This window comes from Pseudonaja textilis, chromosome 1 (genome assembly GCF_049901715.1).
Source record: "Pseudonaja textilis isolate UNSWEBS1 chromosome 1, rPseTex1.2, whole genome shotgun sequence".
In the NCBI taxonomy this organism is placed as follows: domain Eukaryota; kingdom Metazoa; phylum Chordata; class Lepidosauria; order Squamata; family Elapidae; genus Pseudonaja; species Pseudonaja textilis.
Window position 1 is genome coordinate 86,745,020 of NC_141990.1, and position 15,406 is coordinate 86,760,425.

General features: G+C 36.9%; 1 protein-coding gene across 2 annotated transcripts in view; it reads left to right on the forward strand.

The window, feature by feature from the left end:
- Positions 1–259: 259 nt before the first annotated feature.
- The window catches only part of NHSL1 (NHS like 1), a 157,918-nt gene continuing 142,771 nt past the window's right edge, over positions 260–15,406 (forward strand). For both annotated transcript variants that reach the window (XM_087940312.1, XM_026705563.2), the window contains exon 1: positions 260–2,575. In XM_087940312.1, coding sequence (XP_087796438.1) covers positions 2,254–2,575 — 322 coding nt within the window. In that variant the 5' untranslated portion in view covers positions 260–2,253. The remainder of the gene's footprint in view (positions 2,576–15,406) is intronic.

Consider the following 15,406-nt stretch of genomic DNA (forward strand, 5'->3'; position numbering starts at 1 on the left):
ATATGGAATGGAATATAAAAATGAGCATGAATTTGAATTTGTGTCTGCACGAAGAGATGTAACCCGGGATCAGGCTGCTTTCAAAAAAGATGTTTTATATTTTTATGTTCTATGTTTTGTTTGTTTATGTCTGTTTTTAAAAAATCAATAAAATTTTCAAAAAAAAAAGTTCAGACTGTATTGCTTTCTTTTGAAGACTATTTTTGAGTACATTTTATCTCCAACTGAGAGTTATTGAACAGTGGGGACAAGTTGGAGGCATTAAAGGACATTTATTTACGTTTTGGATTTTGATACTTTTGTGTTACGCTCTGGGTTGTCACACTAACTCTGAATGAGTTGGTGTGCATGTAGCTCCTTAGAGATATTCCCCAAACTTCAAGATTTATGGGAACAAATTATCAATGAATAATGTAAGAAATTCTGCCTATATAGATTGCCAAGTATGGCCATCAGTCCAAATGAGCATGATGTGACATGCATGACAGATACTAGAATGTCACCTGAATAAAAGATCAAAAGAGATATCAATATTGCCTCTCCTGGACACAAAATAGACCACAATTTATCTAGTGCTATGGAAAAAAAGCTTTACTTCTTGACTAGGAATGTGGATAAATGAAAGAGCCACTGTGCATGATTGCAGTCAACTATGGACGTTCACCATGTGGCTTTGAGCATTTTCTCTAAACTCAAACTACCTCACAGGGTTGTTGTTACAGAGCATAAGAGGAGGGAATCCTAGATGCTCTGCCTTCCATTCCCGATTGAAAAATGGGCTATAAAAGTAATAAATAAATGCATGTTGCAAGAAAAAAGGTCAGGGAACCCACCCTTAAAACTGCCACAGCCATGTCATTAAGGGTTCAGTTCATTTACCAAAAAAATCCCAGAAAAGTTCCACATTTATACAGGTAGTCCTCGACTTACAACAGTTCATTTAGTGACTGTTCAAAGTTGTGACACTGAAAAAAAAGTGACTTAGGACCATTTTTCAAACTTACAACCTTTGTAGCATCCCTATGTGTGATCAAAATCCAGATGCTTGGCAATCTGAATAGTAGTTCCTACTTATGACCGCTACTGGTCCAAAGGTCATGTGTGATCACCTTTTGCAACCTTGAAGACAGATTCACTTAACAACTAGGTATGTTACCAACTGCAATGATTCACTTAAACAACTGTGGCAACCAAGGTCATAAAACTCACTCAGCCTGTTTCATTTAACAACAGAAATTTCGGGCTCCACTGTGGTCACAGATGGAAGACTACTATGGAAGAGTACTACCTGGACTCTTTTTCTCCTGCCCTTCGCCTAAGATGGCTTCTGTGAGAAAGAAGCAGCCTTTGAGCCCTATATATAACAAGGCCGAGGCTTTCCTAAAATGAGCGAAAAGGTGGCAGCTGAGAGCGCCAGAGGAGAAAGTTCATTTTGAGGGAAAGAGTCCTTGAAGATTCCTCCTTGGAGAGGCAACGAGCTGAGCCCAGGCTGAGATTTCGCTGACCTCCAGCGGCAGAAAGAGTTAAAGCGAAGGCGGGGAGAGAGAGAGAAAGGCGCTCCACCTTCGCCTGGCTGGGGGGCAAGGAGTAACTCGGGCTGGGAGAGCCACAGGTAGGCGGCGGCCTTGATTGTTGTTATTGGGGCTGCTTGAAGAAAGCCTTCGCGCCAGGTTTCTGGTGAGACGGATCGTCTTGCGCTCTCCTTCCCAGTTCTGTCGGTTTCCCAGGGGTGGAAGAGCGGCTCTTTCGGGAAAGCAAGAAGAGGGGGAATCCCAGGTGACCGAGCGCCTTCGGGGGCGGGGTGGTGGTGTCGCCCGAGCAGAGCCCCTTTCTTCCAGCCCGCTTCCTCGCTGACTTCCACCAACACCGATCGTCTCTCCCCTCGGGTCTTTCCGTTCGGAGCTGCCCGGCGGCGGCTCAAAAGCTCTGGATTCCGCTCCCTGCCACGCTCCGCTCTTGCAGCGCCTTTCGGGCTAAGTGGCGGGAGGGCAGGCGGGCGAGCCAACTCTTCCCAACAACGCTCGCTTCGGCGCAATGTACCTGTGGCGGTTCCCCTGCGGGCCCTGGGCTAACGGGGATTGCGGCCACGCCAGCTCTTCGCTCCGGCCTTTTTAAGAACGACAGCGAGAAAGAGAAAGGAAGAACGAAAAAAAAAGCTCGGCCTTCTTCGGGCAGGGGACCCGGCAAGCGCGAAGCCTCCGCTTGGGGTTGGATGCCTGTTGCTTTCCGCCGGGAGAAGCGGAAGCCCAAACGATGCCTTTCCCTCTGAGGACCGTGGCTCCCCTCCAGCTCTGCCGCTTGGAAGAGGGCGCTGCCGCCCTTCCGAGGGACAAAGAAGGGCACGCCAGGCGGAGCGGCGCGGGGCTCCTCTTCGACTCTTTGGAAGAAGTCTGCTCCCGCTCGCTGGTCTCCCTCCTCTGGCAGCTCTCGGACCTTTCCCGCTGGGCCGGCGACATCTTCGGCGGCATCCAGAGCGAAGCCGACAGCTTAGGGTGTCGGAGCGTCCGGCTCCACTGCCGGTTGGAGTCCCTCAAGGCTCTCGCCGGTGGCCTGGACCATCGCAAAGTCAAAGTCCGTAAGTCTCTGGCTCGTGGCTGCGTTGGGTGGGCGACTGGGCGAGCTGGACGGACTTGTTGGCTGCAGGGGCCACTCTCAGCTGCTGCGGGTCGGTGGGGGACGGTGTGTGTGAGTGTGTGTGTGTGTGTGTGTGTGTGTGTGTGTGTGTCCCGCGCAGGAGAGAAGAAGGGAAATTTGGGTCAGTGGAAAGGTTTGCAAAGGAGCAGAGGTCCCTCTGCTTATCCGTGGGGCTCACAGAAAACCCAGACCCTCCCACTCGCGAGTGGAAACGGGGCCGTTTCCTCTTTCTGTCCAAAACGGAGCTCGGTCTGGACCAGAGAGAGAGAGAGAGAGAGAGAGAGAAAGACTAATGGTTCCGAGCGGGTTTTGCATGAAAGAGCTTAGCGGTTATTGCAAAAGGTACAGGCTCCACGGGTTGGGGCACATTGTTGAAATGCTGCTTTGCCTCTCCCAAACAGGGATCCTTAAAAGTGTCCAAATGCTCAAAACAGAGCCTCGGGTTTCTTCCTTCTCTAGGTTGGGCTTGGCCAAACCATTGGCCTCTTAGAAACCCTCCGTGACAGTGCGCGACACATGTATCTGGCGTGCTGCGTGCTGAAATACAGATGCGCGTCCATCAGATGGGATTATATTCCTTCTGGATGGCATGCCTGGGATTCCAAGAGGGTGTGAAGCAGGCTTGGGATTAGGTCCCAGGCTGTAAAAGGTTTTCTGAAGATAAGAGAAAAATCTTCCACATCTGTGTTTCTTTGTGCATGTTTTTATAAACAGGAGAGCAAAGCGGAAAAAATAGAAGGGAACACTCAGAACTTAAGTTGAAAACAAAACAAAAAAAAAAAAACCTTCGGGTACACTTTGAAAGATTTCTTTACAATGTAATTAGTTAACTTCTCTTATGGCAGTGGAAACATGGAATATCTGACCAAATTTATTCAGATGAAAGCTATTTGATAATACTAAACTCTGGGAATGGTGTCTTCCAAGGATCCCTTGATTAAAGTTTGAATATTATACATTTTTTGTAAAATAATACATAGAAGTTTATAGAAACCCTAATGAAAGTTATTTGTTATTGTAAAATCTGTTGGTATTCCTGATAAAAGTCATTCAAACAGAGAATGAGTTTGGATAACACTGAGACACCTGAATGATCAAACCTTCATTGGAGAGGTATTGAAACTTGGTAAACTTTCAAAAGCAAGTTTTAATTCAATTATTTTTTCTTCTGAACAACATTGTTCTTATATCCAGATTGTCTTTTATTGATTTGACTTTAGTGTTGGATGTACACATTCTGTCTTCAACATATAAAAGCTTTTATCAACTTCATTTCATTTGGAAAGAAAATGACACTCTTACTATACTGCAGATGTTATCAGACTCATTGTTCCACAAAGACATAAAGCCAACACCCATGGTTTGGTAATACAGTTATGAGGGTGTATTAGATTATTCCAGAGGTGTCTCCTACTAAAAAAAAAATTGTACAATAGCCTTTCAATGCTGTTGCAGAATATGTGAAGTCGTAGTTGGGTCTAGGAAAAGTGTTTATGAGGGGTCCTTGGTACTCTCTGAGCTTGGTTGTTTTCTTGCAAACATTTCATTACCCAAACTAGGTAACATCATCAGTACTAGCACTGATGATGTTACCTAGTTTGGGTAATGAACCGTTTGCATGGAAACAACCAAGCTCAGAGAGTACCAAGGACTCCTCATTTCAACCCTGAGCTACAAATACTTTATTGTTTATTTATGAACATATATTGAGATCAACAACTGACACTTTTGGGGAAACCTTCTCCTTGACTTGTAAGATAGTGGTTGGCATCTTCTGTGGTAGCAGCTATATCTGCTGTTGGCAAATTAGCCTAGCATCTGGCACCTATTTTTTGGAGAGCTGCTGAAGTCTGGTCTCCTGAGCCTTTAAAGCTAATTGAAGCAACATTTGCTCTTACTGATTTCATCAGGACAGGATGTCATTGGTTTTTACAAAAGGTTTTTACCTTTTACATAATCATCTGCCGTTTCTCTTGTTTTATCTTTGAAAATTGGAATTCACTTCGACAACTGCTCAAAGTGGGATAAATATTTTGTAAAGAATGAAAAACATCTTTCTTTAAAACGTCCTTGCCTGAAAAAAATGTGAAGGGTTTTTTTTTTCTTTAGGAAAAATTCTATAACTTTTGCTGACTTACGTCACAGTATACTTTTCCTTAATTTTCCCATGGATAAGATAATGCTAGTCTGGTATCTTTGATCCAGCTCAAAGTACTTTAAAGTTAGACAAGGGCGCCTAATCCTTAAAGTTACCTTTCTGGGAGAATACTGAATCAACAATGCACAACAGTGATTTGACTTCAGCTTTCACTGGAGTTCTACCCCAATTCCTGGGAGTAAGCTCTTGTGACTACAAGATATTTAATTTTTCTTTATGTTATGAAAGCATTGCTTTAACACTTTCCATTTTATTATATTCCACCCATCTAAACATGGAAGTTCCTTATCTTTTGCACGATATGTTCCTTTTTATTCACCCCTGCTGTCCATTTCAATGTTTACTTTACAATCTGTTCAAGTAACGTAGCTTGTTTTTATTTATAGTATGTGCACTATTCAGAGATCCAAGCTGAAAAAAATTGCTGTCACATGATCTGTTCAATCTGAATTAAAAGACTTCTATGTAAATGTTATACAAATATTATTGGAATTCAACTTTAGACATTGGGAATTTACCTTCGACTGTTTAAATGAATGGAAGCAAAGTGTGTAGGGGAATGCGTCCTTCCTTCTTTCTTTTTCTTATCCCAGGCCCTCCCTGTCATTGAAGGTTCACAAGCAATGTTATGATTTTCCCTCTGTAAACTACATACATCCTTTTCTTGGAAACTTTTGAATGGAGTGTTTGGAATTTCCTGCTGGGTCTTTGCAATGAAATATTCTTCTGACCTCTCCTCTTTTTTCAGTTTTACAGTTTGTCCCACTCTGCACAAAACAAGGCTTATAATGTGTGATGTACAGACAATTCAGCAGAGTAGAGAAGCTTGTTTGTCAGCATTTCTGATGGGTATCAGTTTTCAGCTTTCATTTGGCACATTAGCCTTAGGAGAGTAATTGGGGTTTTTGTTTGCTTACACTAACCTTTTTGTTTCAATTCATATTTTTTTTCCTTAAAAACAAAACGCTTTTTAAATTCTGTTCACAATAGCTGGTTGTATAGATTTGATATTTATAATGTAATTATTATTTTTTGTATAATTTACACTATCTAAAGCTTATTCTTTAACACTACATTCTGTTTAGATTGGATTGTAAATAAATAGTGTTCTGAGAATTCCATAGAAGTTTCCATTGAAGAATTGGGGAGCTCTCTAATATTTTTCCCTGGAATGCATTAAAAATTGCACAGATATATAGAGCAGCTTTTCAGATGGCTCATTGCCCCAAGAGTTTTCAAAAAAAAATGTAGGGCACAGAACCAATTAATTAAAAATATTGCCCTTGAACCTCTGATCAAGTAGCATAATTTTAGAAGTGGAAGACTGCACAAACTTTTGGGGTTCAGGCATTGCCCTTGATCTCTCATGGAACATCATCAAATTCTTATAACATTCTACGGTTTTCAGGAACATAATTAAATAATCCTGCATTAGGTAACCGATGTCTTTAGCACAGTTTATGCTGATTGTTGCATTTTAAGTTTCTTGATAATAATGTAGAAGAAATAATAAGCAACCACCTTAGCATATGAAGATGAAGTAATAATTTATGCACACAGTTTAAAATGAGTAAATAATTCATGCATGTAATTCCAAGTACAAAAAAGAATTTACATTTTGCTAATTTATTTAATATTGCTTCATTTACCCTCTTGATTACTTAGCAAAAATGTATAACAATTTCTGTAAAATTCTTCCCTATTGTCAAATTGGGCTTGCTAGTTTTTTTTTTCTTTAATGGTTGAAGTATAAGTCCTGTTTTCCCCCTTCCATTCAGTTGTATCAGAGACTGCCTGGACAAGTCCCTGCAGTTTTCTTAGCAATATTTTTCAGAAGTGGTTTGCCATTTCCTTCTTTCTAGGGCTGAAAGAAAGTGACTACTGCAAGTCATCCAGTTTGCTTTGTCCCTAAGATGGACTGGAACTCACTATCTCCCACATTAAACTGACTTTCAGTGACAACAAAGGATATTTGGAGATATAATATTTATGAAACCACCAAGATTTTTTTCCAGTTTTTTTTTTCAGAAGCAATGCTGGGAATATTTGAAATGTATGCGTATTTCTTTTAATATTATCCTTAATGATCTAAGTTCTCTTTGCTGTTTGAAGAACATTCAGTGCAATATGCATAACTTTGCTCATACACTAGTCACATAATAATTTTGTCTACTAATAGAATTTACTTTAATATATTTTGAAAATTTCAATTTGGTGTTCCTTTATGCTTCTGTCCTTTGAAATCAGATCAAGGCAAATCTATCAACCTCTAAAGCAGGGGTGTCAAACTCGCAATGACACGTCAACATGACGTATCGCAACTTTTTCTCCCTTAGCTAAAAAGGGTATGGCCATGGCCAGCAAATGACACATCTTGCCTGCGGGCTGTGAGTTTGACACCCGTGCTGTAAAGAAAAAAACAAGAGCAACAGGCCTGTTTTCAGACACTAAACCAACTTTCCTTCCTTCCTCCCTCCCTCCCTCCCTCCCTCTGTTTCTCCCTCCCTGAATGGCACTTGTGACAGAAGTGCCTCTTGCCTTTGCATTTAAGAGTCATATTGCATATAGGAATTATATTGCTCTGGTACTCCGAATAAAAAGATCCAGGAAAAAAATACTTTGCATTTTGGAGTTCCATACTATTACATATGTAAAGCATCTTTTAATTTTTGAATCTCAAGCACAGCACAGTCCTAATAAAAGATCATTGGAATATAAAGCAATATATGAGCACCCTGTTTTATTGCAGCCTTAATGCCAAACAAACATCACATTTGAATTTTTTCATCTTTTCCAATTTTTTTCAACTTTTGAAATTTGCAAGTTTTTTATTTTTTTCTGCAAGCCTTCATATCTCCATATATATCTAATAGCTTCAAACTGCTGTGCTATACAAAGTGATTTTGAATTGTAAACCTGGAGCAAAATTTTGCAAAATTTAAGTTACAGCATGTACCATCAGTGAAGGAAGTATATGTATTTACCATATTTTATGTAAAAGATCTTAGAAATGCCTTTAGAAATAAAAAGGAATGCATCCACATATATATATTTTATTTCATCTTGGGGATCTTTTTTATGGTTGAGAAATGGAAAATGAAATTGTTGACATTGCTGAAAGCCAGTTTGCACCACATAGGATATAGCAGTCAGAGTTAGAAAAATGTATAATCAGGACAGTTATATCTAAGCTAGTATTTAACATCCTATCTGTTTATTCAGAGGACTTAAAAGAAAAGATTGTTTGTGTTTTTTTCCTTAAGAATAATGAATTCGAGTTCCCTTTCAGTAAAGAATGAAATCTACAAAAAGATATCACATGAACTGAGAATTTAAAGATTTTTTAAACACTCTCTTTCCTGAAAGCTTTGCAAGCCACTGTTTAACCAAAGCAGCATAGAAATTATAGCAATAATCAAAAATAAAATCAAAATGAAATGTCTTCCTTGTATTTGAAGCTTGGAAAACTAGCAATTTGCTGCATGCTAGGTAAGACAATATGCTTCTTCTGGACTTGTAGAAAGACTGTATGGCTTTGGTAAAAGTTAATTGTTTTACTTTTTGATTCCCTTGATGCACAGTTTTATAAAAATGTTATAAATAATGTGGAAGAGATTATTTGTAGAAATTGCTAATTCCTTTTCCATTTATTCTTGTGATTCATATAGTTGGGTGACTACAGTTTGTGTCTTCTCCACAGCCCTCCAGTGTTAAGAAGGAAATACTGTGCAATGCAACTTGTGACTGCTTTTGTTTTGTTTGGGGTCAGCTGTTTCCGTAGGGGAACATCTCATTTGGCTCACTCATCTCCTGCTGTAACAAAGAAAAATACTGTGAAAGGGCTTTCCTGTGTATTAAAAAAAGAAACATATGAATGGAAGAATCTTCCCTTCCATCCTTCACAACACTTCCTGTCTTGAAAGAATTTGTTTATAAAAAATGTATTCAATATTGTAGTCACTTCTATGGTACATATAACATGGCAGGATTTTTCTAGCAGCCTTACTTTTCTTCTGTACCTATGGTTTTCCACAAGTGAATCTTATAAATGTTTTGCTCAGTTTTCTGAAGAAAGATTCCCTTTCTTGTTAAGTTAATGTTTGAACCATTGGAGCTTTTTAGGCCCCAGATAAGAAAGCGAAAACAGCCTAATTTGATTTGCAGGACAGTTTTAGCTATTTTATTCTTAAATCTTTACTAAACGCCTAGGTTCTACCCCCTCAAAATCAATGGCTCAGACCAAAAAAATTTTCTCCTTTTATCACAAAATTACATGAAAAACAATCAACTTTCATTCAATATTTTATCTCAAGACTATTGCATTACTAGAAACAAAGGTACACCGGAATTACTAAATTGCAGCCATAATTTTGAAATTTAACAGAGAATAATAAAAACAAAGAATTTGTTTCAGAAGTTTAGCCTTTGTAGTATTGATGACAGAAATAAAAAAAATGTAGGATTCATTAAAACATGAACCCTTTTCAACAAGATATGCACAAATCTTTGTTGTGCTAAAGCAAAATTTATCTGAATAAGCATGAATTTACACATACATAAATTTTGTCTAAAACCTGATTTTTTGTGTATGTATGATATAGACAAACTTCCTTGTAATAAACATGCATCCTGTTATTATCAATGCTTCTAATAATCTTCAAAAGAGTAGCTACATCAAAAGAACAATTAGTAATGACCAGATATAGCTGCAAGAAATCTGTCTTAATTTGGCTAATAATCTGTGATTTATGTTCAAATCTGGCAAAACATTGAAAGAACTCTTTGGTTTTTTTTAAAAGCAAATAATACCAACCAGGAGATAATAAAAATAATAGTAATTAACATCTTTCCTCTTCTGTAATCCTGGAAAAATACTATTCTGAACCTTGGGTCTGTTTTAATTTGTGCAAGTTCCCTATTATAGTAATCACAATAATTAAATCTTGTCGCAAAGCCATTTGCAGTTTTATAAGCCTGTTCGTTATATACAAAAATGCATATAAACTCCCTTGCAGTATATGATTTTCTCATTTGAACACAAAAGTGGTGACTAGTACAAAAGAATTGTATTTTTATAGTTCAAATTTTATATATAATTATAATTTTATAATTCAAAAGCAATTCCTTTTAGAAGTCAATCTAATAGGTATTTTACATTTTATACCACATAGTATCCCCACTTTTCCACCTAATTTAGCAGCTATATCTTGGACACAGAGATATATTGTAGAACTGTAGTCAATGTATTGCATAATCTAAGTACTGCAGTCTGTACATCAGTTTCGCATTTCCAATAACTAATATATAAAGTTTGCAGAGAAGAAAATCTAAATATGTTGAGCTTGAAACCAAAGGTACTATTAAAAGTCATTCCTTTATTTTATATTTGGTCAGTGAATATTTCTTAATTAAATGGTATAAAAAGTGTGTGACATTTTTGGCTACTGTTGGCAAACGAGATGACTAATTATAGCATTAATTAATGGGTGTAGGACTCTGGACTTGCAAGGCAGGCATAACAGGTATGGTTTTATTTTCTGCCATGTCTTACTTGGAGAGGTTTAATTTCAAATGATAATGCTGTGTTTTTAAAAATTAGTAGTATTATGCAATAGTATGGAACTTAAATGCAATCTGATGCATGAAGAAATTGGCTATAGTGACCAATATCCTTATTTCAGTCACTTTTAGTTTTGTAGTCCATTTTTATTTTTGGCCACAGAGAAATATTTTTGCACAATCAAATGCAAGAATGGATATATTTTGCTTCCTGAAATTCTAGAATGGTGTGGAATGCCAATATGCGCTCATCTTATATCATATACCTGGCCTCATTTGAAAGAAGGGAAATGGAATAGATATGACCATATAAAGGCATACTGTATGGTAGTGAATTGGGGAAAAATAATTCGTAATTTAATGTCCCTTTTCCATCTAAAGTTTAAGAAGGAAGAAATTATCTGTCCCATGTTTAAAGATAAATTATATGGATAAAAAGACCTAGTTTTCATTGTTCCTCCTGCTTTAAAATATGCTATCACCTTAGATCCTTCGGTTACTGACTTTTTATGTATTGCAAGACTTCTAGCTGCCAAGTGCATCAACCAATAATAAAGAAGAAGTTGCATGGTAGTTATGTAACTATTTGTGTAGTTGTAGAAATGTCACCTGTATTTAAAACATATGGTAAACTGTCCAGAGTCTCTGGGAGTTGGCAGGGAAATAAATTTAATAATAATAATATTGTTAATAGATTTTCAGACTTAATCATGTGAATGCAATTGACTAAAGTTATTCCTAAGTTTTGTTGACGTCAGTGCTTCTGTTCTATATATAAATAAATCTGGATCCACCCAATGACTATAAAAATAATTGTCTTCAGTTGGAAAAAAAAGTTATCTTCATTTGTGATATTTATAATTTATTTTGCATAAAATATTATTTTATTGAACTATTTCTGTGTTATAATTTGGCATCTCTACCATTTCCAGCATAGATTAACAGTGGCCTTAGTAGGTGTTTAATTATTCATTTTTTATATCTTCAATTTATATAGCCAGCCATAGTGTAGTAATGACTCAGAGCAGCCTACAACATTTGTTTAAAGGAGCTTCATAAGGATTTGAGAAAGTAATTTTATACCTTCAGATTATTGATTTATAGTGAAAAAAAATGCTCAAAAGTCTGTTTTCTTTGAAGATTCTCAGTCATCCAGGTCATGCTTGTCCCAAAGGTGCTTTTTCAAGATGCAACTAAACTTTCTGGTTTTTCTTTGAAGACATTTTGCTTCTCACCCAAGAAGCTTCTTTAGCTCTGACTGGAATCTGAATCCTTCCATTCTTCACCACCTAGTAAAAGCTGAAGAAGCTTCTTGGATGAGAAGAGAAACATCTTCAAAGAAAAACCAGAAAGTTCAGTTGCCTCTTGAAAAAGCACCTTTGCATCAAAAGTCTGTATTCTTTTCAATTTATTGAAAATCATGCTATTGTATGATGAAGGAAATTTAAAATAGACCAATGATAATTTGAACCTGGTAAGAAAGTTCTTGCCTTGTTTAATTCTTACAGAGATAGCAATAGCACTTAGACATATATATCACTTACAGTGATTTACAGCACACTCTAAGTGAATTGCCCCCCAATAATCTGGGTCATCATTTTACCGACTTTGGAAAGATGGATTGCTGAGTCAACCTACAGAGTTACCTATTCTGTTCCATTATAAGCAATATTATAAAAAGTGAAGAACAGATTAAGATAGTATGCCAAAGAAATGAAAGGCATGAAAAACAAAAAGAAAAGGAAAAATTTAGCCAAATCTTTTTTACATCAGTACCATCCACTCCATGCATTTCTGCCTTTACAAATGGCCCCCTTCTATTATTCCTGTACATTGCCCTTTGTTATTTCAAATTCTCACCTTGATCCTATCATCTCCAGCAATGACTGGGACTTCTGCTTCCTCTTGACCATTCACTCTTCCTTCATTTATTTTGAGATTGAAGATCATTATTTCCAGACGATCTAGCCAACTCAGCACAATTCTTTTGTACTAGTCACTTTTGTGTTCAAACATATTCATTCACCACTCATTCCATCCCATTGAACTTACTTATAAGTTTACTCCAGACATTAACAACCTTCACTTCCATGCAAAGCGTGGACAAAAATATGTTATTTTATACCACTACTTTGTCTTTTAACAAATACTCATTAATCTTAATCAATTGCATGTTATCCATTACTTTTTTATCTGCATGTATGCATCTCTTTACTTCCCAGATGGCCCAGTCATTTTCTCTGTACTGTCTTCTGATTGCCTGAATCCATTCAAATTATATGTCAGAATAACAGTTTGGGTGAATTGAAGCATCCACATATAGTATTAGTTTATTTATTTGGTATACATTTCATCTTTATTTGTACAATTCAAGTTGACATTTATAATGCTCCCTCCTTCTGTTTTCATAACAGCAGTGAGATGTGGGCTGAGAGAAAGTGGCTGACTCAAAGCCTAAGAGAGCACTGTGGTCTCCTAAAGGTATACCTTACCTGCCTTAGCTTACAGTACCTGTGTCATTTCCCTGCCAGTGGTAAGGGTAGAGGTGGTTAGCTTTGGCCCATTTTGATCAAAGAGCATGACCAATTTTATTTTAAACATATTCATACCATTTTATGCAAACTAGGATCACTAATCTAGAAAGCACCTTGCAAACCAGTATATTTATATTGTACCATCCTGGAGATTCATGCAATGTTTTGACAGTCTTTATTCTTCATATTCTGTATTTTTTCATTTGCTTCATTTGATGGCTGTATTTTTTAATGAGAATGGTTTCCAGACTTGAATGATTGTTGCATGCAAAATTCACTAAAACCATACAGAATTAATTTGATTGAAAATTTGTACTGTAAACAATTAATAAACTGCTATAAAATGTATTCATTAAACTTGTTCTAGTTAAGCATGGCAGGCTGCCAGTTTGTGGAGGAGTGGCTCAACTGAACCTTGTTTTTGTTGCTCCACCTGTTAAGATGAGCACACTGATGAATACTGCATGAAGGCAGGTGCAGCTGGAGATGTATCAAGAACAATGCAAATATTCTATGGTGTCATGAAGATTTCTCTCTCTCCCATGTGAATGTCTTGTGATTCAAAGCACAGGAACCACCAAAGGAGAGAGAGAGGAGAGATGCACAAGTATTTGCTTTCTTGCATTATCACTTTAAACACTCATACTGGGAAGTTGTTTATTGTTGCCTCGTGAGATTCATCTGTACAGAAGCAGTATAGTTTAACTGGATTAGATTTATTCTGTGATACCACATTAGAATTAAAATTGCCTCGTTCATAGAGTTTAACACAAGAACAAAGTACACCTCTTATTTTCAAACGATTTGCTCAGCAACATTTTTTTGCCAAATAATGTTATTTGAGATTACAAGTAAAACTTGTACAACTACAGAATAAAAATATATTAAAAAATGTCAAAGGAGGTGCAGAAAAAGAAAAAAAATAAGAAAAAAAAGCTTCCCCTTCGGTCTCAGCAACTTCAGCAATTCATCACTTTCTCTTAAATTGTAAGCAAACATCTCTTCATTCTATATGTCATCCCAATTTCTAAAAACCCATGTCTAGAACTCTATAAAATAGAAGTATTACAGATTATATCTATTACATGCAATATAACTCCTTATTTTCCCTTTAAACCAGGGGTGTCAAACTCACCTTGTCACGTCGTCATCACGTGACCTGTCAGGATTTTTTTCCCCTTCACTAAACCAGGCATGGGTATGGACAGCATGTGATGCATCCGGACTGCTGCCTGCGAGTTTGACAGCCCTTCTTTAAACAAATCCCTATTTTGTTTTGTCAAATAATCAAAGTTTAGTCCCACTCAAAAAAATATTAAACATTAATAGAAATCAACATCATCATCCAGTTCTAATCAAGCAACTGCTAAACATTTCCCAAAATAACAACCCATTATTTTAATCTTGATTGAATAAACTGATTCTGTATACTTCTTTTTTTTACTTCAAACAATCTTTCTTCAGAGAAACTTCTTACATCTGACTTCTCTTCTCCCAAAGTTCTTATTTTCATCTTTATGAAGTCCCTTTTGTACTTCCAATGTAGCAACTCCAGCAAAACCTTCTTGCAAATTCAGTATAAGGAAATATTTCATATTGCTAATTTGACTAATTTTTTTTATTTATCAATTTTAAGTCATAATCTTTCATTTGTAAACCCCTTATTTTAATCTCCTTTTTGTTAGCTCTAATTTTTAATTTCATCTGGAAGTTATTTTCAAACAACCAATGTACAAAAAATTAAATAGTTACCATACCTCCTGTCACCATACTTTACAGTAGATCAAATGATTCTTTTAAGGTAGCCATCTGGTGCCCTCTAGTGTGTAATGTTCAAAGTCTTGTTATCAGTTCCAAAATGTAAGCAAAAGATCCTTGGAAGAGGAGCCTTTCAATCAATTTTAAAGTCTTAAATCAAGTCCATCTGACCCTTTATCTGTTTAAAACTTTATAAAATCAACAAAAATCATCCTTTTGCTGTAATTTTAATTTTTTAATTTGTAATAAAAAAGACAAATCTTACAAAACTTATATTTAAACTTTTTTAAGAATTGAAAGAAACTTACCAGTGATTTCAATAAAACTTGCCAGTTTAAAGTTCTTAAACTTTAAAGAAAGCCAAAGTATGTATGTATACACACACACACACGTGTGTCTGTATATGTGTGTGTTGTGTCTTGAGTGTGTGTATATCAAATAAAAAGCCCAAACTGGTTAAGAGATGACTCCAGTTGAACATGGTCCATGTAGATGACATTAGCAGTTGCAATGTGGTGAAATCTGGTGCTGTTGCAGGGCGGAGGGGATCTTTCACAAGGAGCTGAGAGACAAATCAGACTTGAGTCCTCGGCATGCAGAAAGAGGCCCAGGAGGGATTCTTCTGAAATCTTCACAGAATGTATCTGATTGTTATGCAGTGTATACTTTAGTCTGGAAAGATTCCTGTGTATGGAAGAAACAAAAACAGACATTTATCGGAGCAATTCATTGGGGTATTCTTGGTTTCTTGCACCTGGCATAT